Consider the following 12,645-nt stretch of genomic DNA (forward strand, 5'->3'; position numbering starts at 1 on the left):
GGCCTCGAGTTTTGTCCTTTTGTAAATTCCTTCCGCGTTTTCCAGCTCCTGTGGCCACCTCGCTACGTCGAGACTAGTATCGTAATATTTGTGGGAGGAAAAAAGGGTGGCCCTCTAGTCTACCGTTATGTTACTACCTTGGACCCTTTTCTCGTAAGGTGGGGACGTTTAAAATGTGAAAAACCACTAGCCTAATCGTCGAACGTACCTGATAACGATTTCCCTACAATGAACGTATGAGTCGGAAAACTTTCTAAACTACTCTCGTTAGCATTTAATTAAGAGTTCAGCAAAAGAGAGCGAATCTACGATTTCATTCGTTGGTAATCTTACGCGTACCCGGAAGCTCGTATTTCGGTCCATACTTTATTCAGTTCGGCCGGTTCGTCGTACCCGTGCGTGGCCAACACGTACTTGTAGCTTTGCGGGCCAAGATAGGGAGCCTTGTGGAAGTAAAATTCCTCCGAATGCAGTGGCTCAATTCCAGCTTTCATGGCAACAATTCCCAAGAAAATATCGTCAAACCTGCAAAGGAGAGAAGGTAAAATGTGCCATATAAAAGAACTGATAAGTGTTTTTCGTATGCAAAGATGCTTACCGAAAATGTTTCGTGTACATGCTGACGTAGTACATTTCAAACAGAGCCTCGTGGGAAAGCAGAAATGCCCCAGCCGTCACGTACGTTGGCCACATATCCCACGGGTACTCCTCGAGCGAAACATACCACTTGCTGCTCCGATGACGATGTGGCGCGGAGCGGAACACAAACCCAGAAAACAATTTCACATTTGGCGGAAGTTCCATGTCGGTCATTAACTGTCTTTTACCACGATGCAACACTCGAAGCGACGAGTCAGCAGTATCCGAATGGTTGCTGCTACTACTATTATTATTGTCCGTCGTATGGGCCAACCGGCGTGCCAGTTTTCTCAGCGCTTCGTCCGTTTCCTCCAAGTACTCGGGATAGTTGACCGGATTGCGCACGTACCGGAGAAGGTTTTTGGCCGACACGTAAAAGTCGTCATCGACGAACATGTAGAACTTTGCACGCGGACAGTACGTCACGGCCCACCGGAAGCCCATCATCGTTTTGATCGTGTTGTTAAAGTAATCGTCAACGAAGTCGGCCTGAATGATGTCCCGATAGGTGCTGTACTCGAGATCCACCAGCGACTGCAACCGCCGGTTTGGAACGGTCCGCGAGCGGCCCAGCATAAATACGGTCCTTATTTTCACATCCGAAAAGCGTCGCTCGTAGCCCCAGGTTTTGCGAATCGCAGACCGCCGATCGAAGTTATCCATGGCAGATTTCACGATAAACACCAACCGTGGGGCGATAAGACGCTCATCTTCTTTACACTTGTGATCGCAGTCGGTGATGTAGGAGTAATTGTAGCGGTTGATCGGTTGTCGCGCTGGTTGCTGGCCATGCCGCAGCTGATACACATCGGAAAGAATGTCTCCGTTTAACGGGTAGTCGAATGTTGATTCGAAATCTTTCTCAAAGAAATGTGTAAAGGCACCGAAGAACTGCAGCAAATAGAGACTGCAGACTGCAGCAAAGATGTACTTGAGCTTAAATTTTACACAAATTCTTGGTAACATGGTGTCACAGACGCTGTTGTTTACTCTTTTCTTTTTTTTAACTGTGCTCTAGTCTTATCATATCGTTTGGCCCGTATCGATGCTGCTGGATCGTAATTACATAATAAAGACGCGTAAAGAGGAACACTGCCTAATTTAATTAAGGCGACCCGTTGTCTACCATGTGAAACCTTTAATTAGATTGATTGTTTCACGGTTAGCCTTTTTTCTTTACGAACCAACTGGATCTTTTCAGCCGGGATTAATTTACGAAAACTGCGGCTAAATTATGCTTAGACTCGTTGAACAAGTCTCCCATGGAATGAGGTAGAAACATAAAAAAGCGTTTGTTTAATTGATGGAATCACAAACACTACACTGCAGACTGTTAATCCCACAAAACCCGGGTGTTGCTAGCAGTTTGCACGTTTCTTGTATTTCGACTGCTAACCAGCCACACTCCCCCTATGTTTCGACAAACTGAAAGTAAACAAAAAGGAAAGGTGTTTTAGTACGAAAATGGACGTCAAATGCTGACAGCATTGCAGTTGACGTTTCGGACCAACATTCGATTCGATCAATCACATTCGCTCTACATCGACTCATTACGTAACTTATTCGACTCACCTCGTGCCTGAAGCGAGTCACATCAAATTCGAATGAATCAAGACTGATGATTTGAATCAAGACTGAATCAAATCCAGTCCGAGTCGAATCAAAACTTGCCTCTATCAAATAAAAATCTGATTTAAATCATAAACGAATCCTTTAGAATCCGCCAAGAGAACGAATCTTCGGCTATTCCGGATCCCAATCACCGAACAATTTTCATTTTCAGAATCAAATGAAAAAGATGTTGAGAGTAAATTTGTCTAAACGCTCGACATAACCTCGTTCAGTCATTCGAAATAATGTAATGCAGCTAAATAAAAAAATAATGTAATGCAGCTAAATAAAACGCGTTAACTAAAATGAACCCGGATTTGGGATCGAGACGATCCCAGTGTGAGAGTGATTCCACCTGGGATCCAATCCCAGAATCCGATCCAGATCCCATAACCCAACACTAATTTGATATGGAAACTGTCAGTACTGTTTGGCACGGGAACCTACTGTGTTTGTTAGCTTCATCTCGACAAATATCGTTTCATCCTCGCGTTCGCGTTTCGAGGCAAACAGAAAACGCAGTAAAAGTGCGCTGTGTTATTGCTGATCAATGATAATATGTGGTAAAAAGGTGACCACAGCCGTTGTTGTTGCTACGTCTGCCAAAACGCATCGCAGCGTGCATCGCCTCCCTTTGGCCCCGCCGATTAGCATCGCGATCGTGTTTTCTTCCTTCGATCGAGCCGTGTTGTCCGCAGCAAAGCTGAAACAGTGCGATCCATCGCGGCCGTGAAGCGTTCCGCGAGTGGTTTTATGCTGGGAATACGTCCCGCGGTGCTTGACTAGATGGTGTAAGGTTTATTGAAATATGTTGTAGCTCCCGAAAAGTACTTCACAACGTAAGTGTACTATACTACGGCTGCCACAGCATCAACACCTCTTCAGCATCCACAAACCTCCTCTAGCGTCCGTCAGCTCCTGTCGGGAGTGGGGGGGGCGCAGGTCGATGACCCAAGAGTCGTACGGCGCGGGGAGGTGTGATGTGGACTGTTGCAGCTCATTTGCGATCGTGCTGTGCGCCGTGATTCACGTGCATCCTGTACAAGTGTACGAATGCTATGATGTCCCAGTAACCAATCGAGCGTACAGGCCTCTGAAGCCTAAACACTGCCAACAACTCTTGTCGGAAACAAGTGCCTAGAACCGCCACATCATTGCTTCCTTTTATTTCTATATTCCGATTGTTCTCATCCCGACCAGGGTGCAGTAGTGGTAGTGATAGCATGCACGGGGCCTTGTTCGATTGTTGTCATCTCATAATCTTTGTTGTTGAGGAATTTAGAACAATCAGTTCATTTCAAAGGCATTGCGCAGAATAGGCAGTTCTTGGGTTTCCTTCCACACGCCAAGCTTTTCAGTGTCATCTTCCGGAACCATTTGCGTACGGAAAAGAAAAAAAAAACTGAAGAATCTTTCGTCGGGAAAACGACGTGGGCATTAGGAAGAAAATCTCTCCCCCTCCCACCACGCGACGTTCCGCGTGTACAGAATCGCGAGTGTGGAAAAATGCTGCGCTCAGTGGCGTCTCGTTTTGTGCTACCTTTGTCCAGGGAAGGAAGAGTGTAGTAAAGCGAAAAGAAATTATTCCACGTAAATTTCGTGTTGTGCGTTAACGTGTGCGCATGTGTGTGTGTGTGTGCGTGTGTTTACCGCGGTTAAAACAAAACAACAAAATCAAGCAAGAAAAAAAAGAGCCCGCGACCAGGTTTAGTGCGGTGGTGTCTGTGCTATTTATTTAGTTTTTTTTCTGCTTACTTCGTTCATCCTTTCTCTTTCGCACTCGCCGTGACCTCGTTCGCAAGTGGCAAAAGAAGAAAAACGGGCAGCGAAGCACGAAAACAGGTAGGCAACCGTCGGTGGAAACGGTGGGAAGAAGTGCGGTGTGTGGTGGAAACCGGAGTAGGCGAAGACGGGCAGCGCAAGCAAAGCAAGAACTAAGACGGAGCGCGCTTTCTTGGGCGAGAAAGAGCAAGGAAAAGTACTGCACGTTTCTTTCCCATTCCCCTTTCTCCTGTGTTTCGTCTGCCAACAACAACAACACAACAACGACTGTGTGTACACGTCTATTGCGTGTATCGGGGACGATTTTATGCTAATAACGAAACACAATATTTTTTCGCCTACTACACACAGCCCCCATTACCACCGATGGTCGCAGCAACCCGGATATCCCGTTAGCCGGAACATCTTTTTACTACTTCTCCGGTTAACACAGCAGTGAGGTGAAAAGTTCTTCTACACGAAGGCCACATTCTTTAAACAGCAAAGAACAACATCGTCCTCCTAACAGTCCGACTGCTTGTTCGAACACATCTTCGTCCTGATTCCTCAGAACCATATCGAGGCCATCAGACGGGCAAGGACGCGCATCAACTCCATGTTCGATAGGTGCTGAGCGAAGCAGCTCCAGCTCCAATTCCAACGCGTCGAAGAAAAGCGGAAGACGGAAGTGAATCCTTGTCGTTTCGCCGGTGCGTCGCCGTAGTAGCAGCGTCAGAATAAGTTCTCCACTTTACGCCACCATCATGGACCCGGGAGATAGAGGTGAGTTGAAGGCATTAGACGGAGGGGTGTAACTGGGTGGGTGGGAGGAAAATCTGCGATTCTCGAAGGGTATTTGAAGGATTTTATGCTCGTCCTTGACCGTGAGAATTGCTACTAGCATCGGTTTTCAAGGTCTCGGTCCATTTTGCAGTATCTATTTGTGAGTACGAATATTAATGGATGCTTACTACAGACATTTTTCTCAACGGAGTTTTCTTTGTTTACAAGCTGATGCCAAAATAATAGTATGATACTTTCTCTTCGGTTCACCCTTGTTAATTGTTCAGATGGATTTTAATGAAATCATATCAATTATCCGTACCACAATCAGTGTTACTGATGTGTGTGACTATAGTGCATTATACACACATTTGCAATCAGTTAGACCAGCTTTTACTTTCCGCTTTTTTAAAACCAGTTTTGCTTGCTCGATCTTCTCCAGTTCTCCTTCTAAGTCAGCACAATGGTAGCCGGTTTTGCACGCATTCGCATTCCCCGTTTGGACTAATTGGTTTCTCAGTCTAATTCTCGTCCGATCCCGGAAAAAACGCCGTCCTTTGCTGGTGATTTCGCGCATCCGGTTTCATCCCTGCAGGCACAAAACCGGTGTTCCCGGTAGCGATACACTGGAAAATTCCGGTCCATCATAGACCGACTCGGAGTCTCGTCTCACTATCAGCAGACATCCAACAACGTGGTGGCGAAACAAAAAAAAAATCTAACCTTCGCCACACGCGTTTGGGGAAGGAAAACTTTACGGGGACAGAATACGATAAGCCCATGTATGGGATGTTCCTTGGCCTAATTTCCCCCTGCCGAGCCCTGCACAGCTCCGGAGCGGGTACGGCGCTCGGTTTCGCTCAAGGTTCGCCAGTAATTAACACGTCTCCTAATTGTGCTCTTCCCGCCTTTCCAGTGACGGTTTTCCCCCCACTATGTTACGAGTGAAATGGAACATCGCACATGACCATGGCCTCGGGACTCGGTTGAAGATGCTCGTTGCGTACCATTGAACGGAAACTCCGCGGACCCTAGAAATCGCTCAGTTTTTCCGAGCCACCGACGACGCTTTTCTTTATCTCCACACTGACCCCATTTCGTTTTTGCCATCGGTCGGTGGGAAAACATATCCTTGGCACAGTTTTTGTCCGTCCTTGGCCGTTACGGGGCAGGCTAGTAGATATGGGGCTGTCCATTTTCCATGGAAAACCTTCACCGAGCATTCCTTCAATCGACCACTTTTTACCCGATGCATCCCTTTTTATGTTGTGAAGTCTTAATCAATTTCAAATTTCTATTTAAATGAAACATGTTTTACGCTCCTTTTGAGACAGTTATGGTATAACTCTATTACTCCTTACGGAATTTCCATAAAGCTTCAACGGAAGCCAAGAAAGATTTTACATAAACGGTCTGATTAGTTCTTATCGTTACGTATTACTGTTCTGTAAGTAGATGTTAGAAATAGTGTGTGAAAACCACTAATTGAATAAGTTTGGAAAACAACGTTGACCAAACTTAAATGTTTTTAAATTTGTCTTCGATCATATCACCTTTGCAAACATTTTCAATGCCAATGGCTCAATGTTGCTAAACAAAAAGATGCATTCAAACCAACCTTTCGTCGATGGTTTCCGCGTGCCCCCTTGGTTGGGGGCTAACGTGCGTGGGTTTGGTCTTTTTTCCTACTTTTCAGGCGCGACTCGATTATGCAAAAGAAAATTTATGGCTCCCCGCTCAAAGAGGAAAAAGAGGGCGCATGCGGGGAAGGTAGTTTATTTGGCCAACTTTTCAAGGATCCGCAAAGCCCGCCCCGGTTTACCGGCTGCGGGTCGGATGTGGGCTTTTATTTGTTTATACATCGAATGCATTTTAATTTTTCATCCCGCCCCCCAAACCCCATCCCTGTACCGACCGAACCCCGGGAGACGAAGAAGCAGAATTTCTTATCAATTTACTACCGCCAGGTTGATGCGGCTTTTGGGTGTCCGATGATCTTCCTCCGATCGGCGCCAAACGCACGGTCTTTTATTTTTCTCGCCTAAACCTTCTCGGGGTGCAAATGTTACGGACGAACGGACCGACGTGCGATTTATTAACCGAGACCGGTGTGTGTCTGCCTGTGGGCAAATGTCAAGCTGCTAGATGATGAAATTGGTAGAACTGCGTCAGAACGACCCCCAAGAATTACATCATATTTGTTTAAATTGATTTGTATGTTTGGAGTTTTGGATAAGCAAATTTATTTTTATTTCATTATTATTTTATTTTCATTACTTTCCTTTCATGCTGTTCGTTTTTTTCTCGAAAAGAAACATATTACCAACATTTTCGAAATGGAACTACTCAGTTTCAGAGGAGTATAAAGAGTTGCCAAATCTAACGAGCAAACATTCTATTCTCTACCAATAGAACTAACGAACTTAGCAGATCGTAAAGGCGCATCGTAAATTCCACCGATTACTATTGTCACTCCTAACCTGGCCGGCACCGGATGGAAGGCACCCCGAAGCTTTTGGATGCTAAAAAATGGACAAAAAACCGGTAGAGGCTGACCTTGGGAGAGTGAAACGGCGTGGAATGAAGAATCCAACATTTGATATGCAAGAAAATTGGCCTTTTTCTTTCGTTTTGCATAAATTTGCCCTCCTCCCGGGTTCCGTGCCTTTGTTCGCGGTGTGTTTGTATATATGCGTGTTTGGTTTGCATATGATAAAAAATACATTATGCAGGTTGTAAATGGTCGGTCTTTGGTTATGCGGTTTTGGAATATGTCAAACACGAACTTTATAGGTTAACGTTTGTCTCTAGAAAGCTTGTTCTCTGCTTTGAGGTGGGTGTGTTGTCTTCGTTATTGTAAAAACATTAACTTCATCTTCGCAATGTTTCACCTTAAGACAAATGCCGTGGACGATGCGTTGTGACAGTTCCAGTATAGATCCTCGTTACATAAGTCATCCTCAATCGTTGGAAGAAACGCTTTTCAAAGGGAGCTCGTTAACAAAGTTGCGAGCGATCATTTTGGCAATTTTTGCCTGACAGATGACCGAAGTCTTGGTCCCCCCGTAGGGGCGAACCTACCGCAACATAAACGTCACTTTTTTGGCGTACTGGGTGAGTGGGTAAGTGTTGGAGTGAGGGAAGCAAAAAGGACGTCCACTCGTATTCCACTAACCTCCATCCGCGCTCGGTATGTGTACCGTTGACGTACTCTGCTCCATATTTGTATGCGAACAAACAAGTCATCGGTCGTGGCGCATCATTATTAATATTCGGTTTCCACGAACGTCAAGCAAAAGTACATAAGCATCGTCGCCGTGCATCTGCAGCACATTTCGGTAAGCTCACATTTACCCATTCCGCTGGTGGAAAACATCGGCGAACGGTGGAAAACGGATCGCTCGAAAGGAGCGCTCGCGTCGGGGATATGTTCGTCGTTTTTCCTATGTCTATATAACAATTTCACATAATGTGCTCACACCGTAATGTGGTCGTGTGTACGGCCGGTGGCCTCACGCCGAACGACGGGATCCTGTTTCACCGTTAATGTCCTTTTCTCACCTGTGCCCGTCCGTCCCTCCCCACTGCGCCCCGTGAATACTCTACATGAAACTAATGTTTGCTCGGGACTACCTCACACCGAGTCGATGTCCTCACAGATCCCAAAAAATCCCAAAACAAAACAAAATACAAAAAAGGGACAGGCCAAAGGCCCCACTGCGTTGCGCTAGGCGAAGAGCATAACTAAATTTCCCAACAATTTCCAGTTTCGATTTTTCGCGGCCCGCTTTTTTGGAAGCCCTTTTCACCACCTTCCACTGTCTTGCTCTCTGCCCTGTCGCTCCTGCATCGAGGGGGGGTGCTTTCGAAAGTATGGTGTTGCCTTCTTACTCGCACAACTCCCCGCCTTGCTCCCATCTACCCTGCGAAGCCCTGTTCTATGTCCCAACGGCCTTTGAAGCACGGCACCATGCCATGTGCCAGGCGCAACGCCCAAGTTCAAGGAACCGATCGGAAAGGTCGTTTCCATCAGGAGAGCGGCCAAGTCGCCTCGACGCTCCCATCGGGAAAGGCAAACAACAAGCGATACTTTAACTTGGGTTTTTTTTCGTTCGTTCGTTCGTTCGTTCGTTCGTTCGTTGAACGAAGACCCTTTTTGAGGAGGTTTTCTTCTTAGTTGGATTTGCCTTTTCTCCTTTGCTACTTCGGCAGATGCTATTTCTTCATAGATTGGTCCAAAGTTGGTTCTCATTATGTACCGAATACATCAACCTAAAAAAATTTTATTTCACCCAATGTTGTACAAGTAGTTCCAGTTGTGAAACATTAGAATGCTGGTGCAGAGGTTTTGAATGGAACGGCTGGAAATGTTTTCAGCTTTCGGCTTCATTTGTTCATGTCTATAGCTGCTTTATTTGATTGTGTGCATGAGAATTGTTTTATTTTGGGATTTGACTTTTAAATTATTGTTACTTATGGTTGGGCTTATGGTTGAATAATATTTTCTATCCACTGTGTTTATGTTTGTAAAATTCTAAAAGTATTACTTTTAATTGACCAAAACGTAAATTCCGCACGTGGAAAACGTATTAAAAACTAATTGCTTAATAAATTAGTTCCTCTTTCATGTGCAAATCTGATTGAATTAATTATAAAAGAAATTGAAGAAAAACGGATGCCGCTGGAAAGGTCGTCCTTGCGCGCCGGCAGCGCGTAATTGGGTACAACTCGGCCTGGGAAATCTCACATTGAGCTAGGTCATGGCACTCTGCTGCTCACCACATTAAACTCACCAAACACCTCGCTCACTTCCCGCGGTTTTTCCCGGCTGTCATTTCCATGCCGCTGTGGATGGATGGACGGACGCGGGTTGCTGTGATGCGATGTTTGCTTTTTGTGCAGTTTTGTGGTTATGAAAGTTCGGTCGGTTTGTTCTGTACGAAAAGTGGGTGGTTGTGAAGGAATTTATGTTGCTGAGTGAAAGCTTTTAGCTAGGACATCCTTATTCCCGATGTAGGTGAAATGGACGGACCGACCTGCACGTCTTTTAAGTGCGCCCCGAAGGGATGCTTGGTTTGCCATTAGCAGGCGAAGCGTTCGAGTTGATTGAGTTCGGGTTTTCCCTTTTTTTTTGCTTTCGTAATAAAATTCCAACCCAACGGCAGCATCCCGGACCCTCCGCAAGGACTTTGAACTTGGTCCAGTCTCCAGTTTCGAATGTTTCGCTACGCACCTACCGTTCTTTTGCCACCATTCCTCCATCTCTTCACCGAGGGAGGGGTTTTCACTATCGTCAACAATTTCTTCATGCCATTCGGTCGCCTCATTCGGGCCGTGGGTTTTATTTATGTTTATTCCGTTGTGCTAATACCGTTTATTGTTTCCTTCTATTTGCAGGTGAGTGTACGCGATATGAATGGCTTTAAGCGCAGTAAGTGAAAACTTGGTAATCAACATCGAGATGATCTCTATTTTGCGACACTTTTATGTACGATGACCTGATGGAATGGAATGCTTTCCAAACAGTTTAAAACCAATTGACTACTCTAAGGATAACCAACAAGAGCGGTATAAATGTGTTTCATAAAATGAGTTTTTATCATATAAATTATATTATTTCAAATATATGAGAAACGACACCGTTAGTAAAACGAATAATATGTTTGTCTGCAGACAATTTAAAAAAGCAGATAGAATTGGCTCAATAATTGAAAAAAACTAATAATATTCAACTGTCATAAGTGCAATTCACTTCTGTGAGATGCCCTTAAAAACTTATTAGTAAACCTTCTGTTTTGGGCTCCCACTTTTTTGCTGTTTACAAGTAGTAAACGATAGTTATTAGATATTGTAAAGAGAACTGTGGAACAAGAAATGATGAGATTCTTAAGCTGCTTTGTATAATTCTAGCAGATACGAATGTCCAAATCAAGCATTCTCCTACTTTCTTCTTTGTATTGTATTACATTGGTGGAAATGGGAATGCTTAAATTTCTCAGGGCTATTTTGAAAAAACTAAACCAGCCATACTGACCAATCGCACAAGGATACCAAAAATTCCTATATTGAAAATATAGGTTGAATCGGCCATTTTCCTAGATTAGGCGTCAGCTGAAAATTATCCTCGGTGAGTAATGATCGTTTGTACTGATTATAACGACCATTTATTTCGACCAAAACGATTGAAAAATGCATCCGTTTCATCAAAAATTAACGCTTGATGGCAAATTAAACGATGGTTGAATAAACAAATCCGTATTCCATACCACCTTATGTGTAATAAGAGTCGAACTGGCACGCGTGGTAAAGTGTGGTTATCTAATTTTGTTTAACAATTAGTGCACGTGTACATTAATCTTCGTTGCTGCATCTTGATGCTGTCATACATGTATAACAAGGATCATGTCCTACTGAGAAATCGTTTCTCACTCCGTGCGCCCACTCACTGTGGGCTCGTTCACTCTCACTCCACGAATGGCAGGCAAATATGTGTTTGGCACGCTCTGGAAAACCCTGCGCAAGCTCTCCAGTTCTCCGCGGGTTCTGTTGCTGTTGCTGTTGTTATTGTTGCTGCCCCCCATGCCGTTGCATTTCGCGAATCACGCGTTCACGCCGAGCGTCATCTCCATGGGCTGGCGTTTCTTGGGTTCTCTCCGCTTGTTCGCTCTGCTCTCCGGATTCGCGGCAAATTGTGCAGCTCCACGACGATGTTATACGGCTGGCCCCGCGCATTTGCTTCGAATCGCCCGTCGGGTTGGGGCCGTAGTCAGTTGTCCGTGGCGCCGCGGAACGTTCGCTCAAGTTTTGCACTTGCACAAGGGGGTTTCGGAGTGCAGTCTTCGCAAAAGGCGGCAGAAGTTGCACTGAATCGCGAGATCGTCGTCGGTGCATCGGGTCCGTGATCCATTCGTATGCCGGACCGACCGGCAGTTTGGCCGACAGTTTTAAGAGGGTTTTCATTGGATTGATCGTAGTCAATACAAGGTGGTACTGACAAACTGTTTTACTAAAGGTAGCGATGAAAATAGACGAGTGGAAAAACCTATACTGTGTTTTATGATGTGCGAGAAAATGGTGTGTTAGTGTTGCATTTCGGTTGTGAAAAGTGTCCGACAGTTTAACATAGAAAATATCAACAAGAAGAGTACAATGATATGGATTATTTGTAGTGTGATTTAATAACGTTTTTTGTTTTGCTTATAAAATTGCCACCGCTTCCCGTCCGTCTTCACTTTCCACGTTCAACTGCAATTGTTTCAAAAACATATGTCTCATTCGATGGGTTAACAAATATGCTATGGTTTATTTAATCTCAGCTCAAAGCTAACCGCAGAAAGTTTCCACGATGCCGTGACCTCCGTTTACGCCTTTAGCCCTTTTTTGGGGAATCCTTTTTCTCGTCCCTCCATCTCTCGCAACCCGTGGATTGTGGTGGGTAGGGGGCAGATTCGTGTTTAATGTGACAGAACCGGTGAAACATATCCACAGACGACACAACCAGTTTGCCAGACCCGCCGTCCGTCAGACATGTTGTTTTAAATGATGGTCAACGAGATTATAAGGTTTTATCGTCCGGTTCGCGAACTTTACTCAGTGTGGTGCATAAGCATAAGGCATGATGTTTTTACGTGGGAAAGATGCTCGTCCCATCTTTTCGCACGGATGTCATTTTTCTGTTCGTGCTGTTCTCTTTATCTTCATATTTTACCCGTTTCAAACTAAAGCAAATGGAAAGCGCCACCACGTTCGTTTTCGCTTTCAAGTTATACGTAACGCCTTGTTCGCCTTGTTTATATTGGGTTTAGTTTAATATTTGAACAAGTTAACAGAAAAACAAAACCGATCAAAGTG

The 12,645-nt window shown here is 44.8% G+C and overlaps 1 protein-coding gene across 1 annotated transcript; it reads right to left on the reverse strand.

Annotated features, from left to right (window-relative positions):
• Positions 1–30: 30 nt before the first annotated feature.
• On the reverse strand, positions 31–2,040 carry LOC131270642 (beta-1,3-galactosyltransferase brn). Its single transcript, XM_058272451.1, has 2 exons — positions 599–2,040; positions 31–525 (listed from the first exon to the last, which is right to left on the reverse strand). The coding sequence occupies exons 1-2, from the start codon at positions 1,603–1,605 to the stop codon at positions 330–332; spliced, it is 1,203 nt and encodes a 400-aa protein (XP_058128434.1). The 5' UTR covers positions 1,606–2,040; the 3' UTR covers positions 31–329.
• Positions 2,041–12,645: the final 10,605 nt, after the last annotated feature.

The sequence above is a fragment of the Anopheles coustani genome, chromosome 3, assembly GCF_943734705.1.
Source record: "Anopheles coustani chromosome 3, idAnoCousDA_361_x.2, whole genome shotgun sequence".
NCBI lineage: Eukaryota > Metazoa > Arthropoda > Insecta > Diptera > Culicidae > Anopheles > Anopheles coustani.

Bases quoted from the DNA above. Each gene is read 5' to 3' on its own strand.
- LOC131270642 (XM_058272451.1), bottom strand. From the start codon at position 1,605: ATGTTACCAAGAATTTGTGTAAAATTTAAGCTCAAGTACATCTTTGCT. The intron at 526-598 runs GTAAGCATCTTT...TCTCCTTTGCAG, and splicing joins ATGTACACGAAACATTTTCG to GTTTGACGATATTTTCTTGG.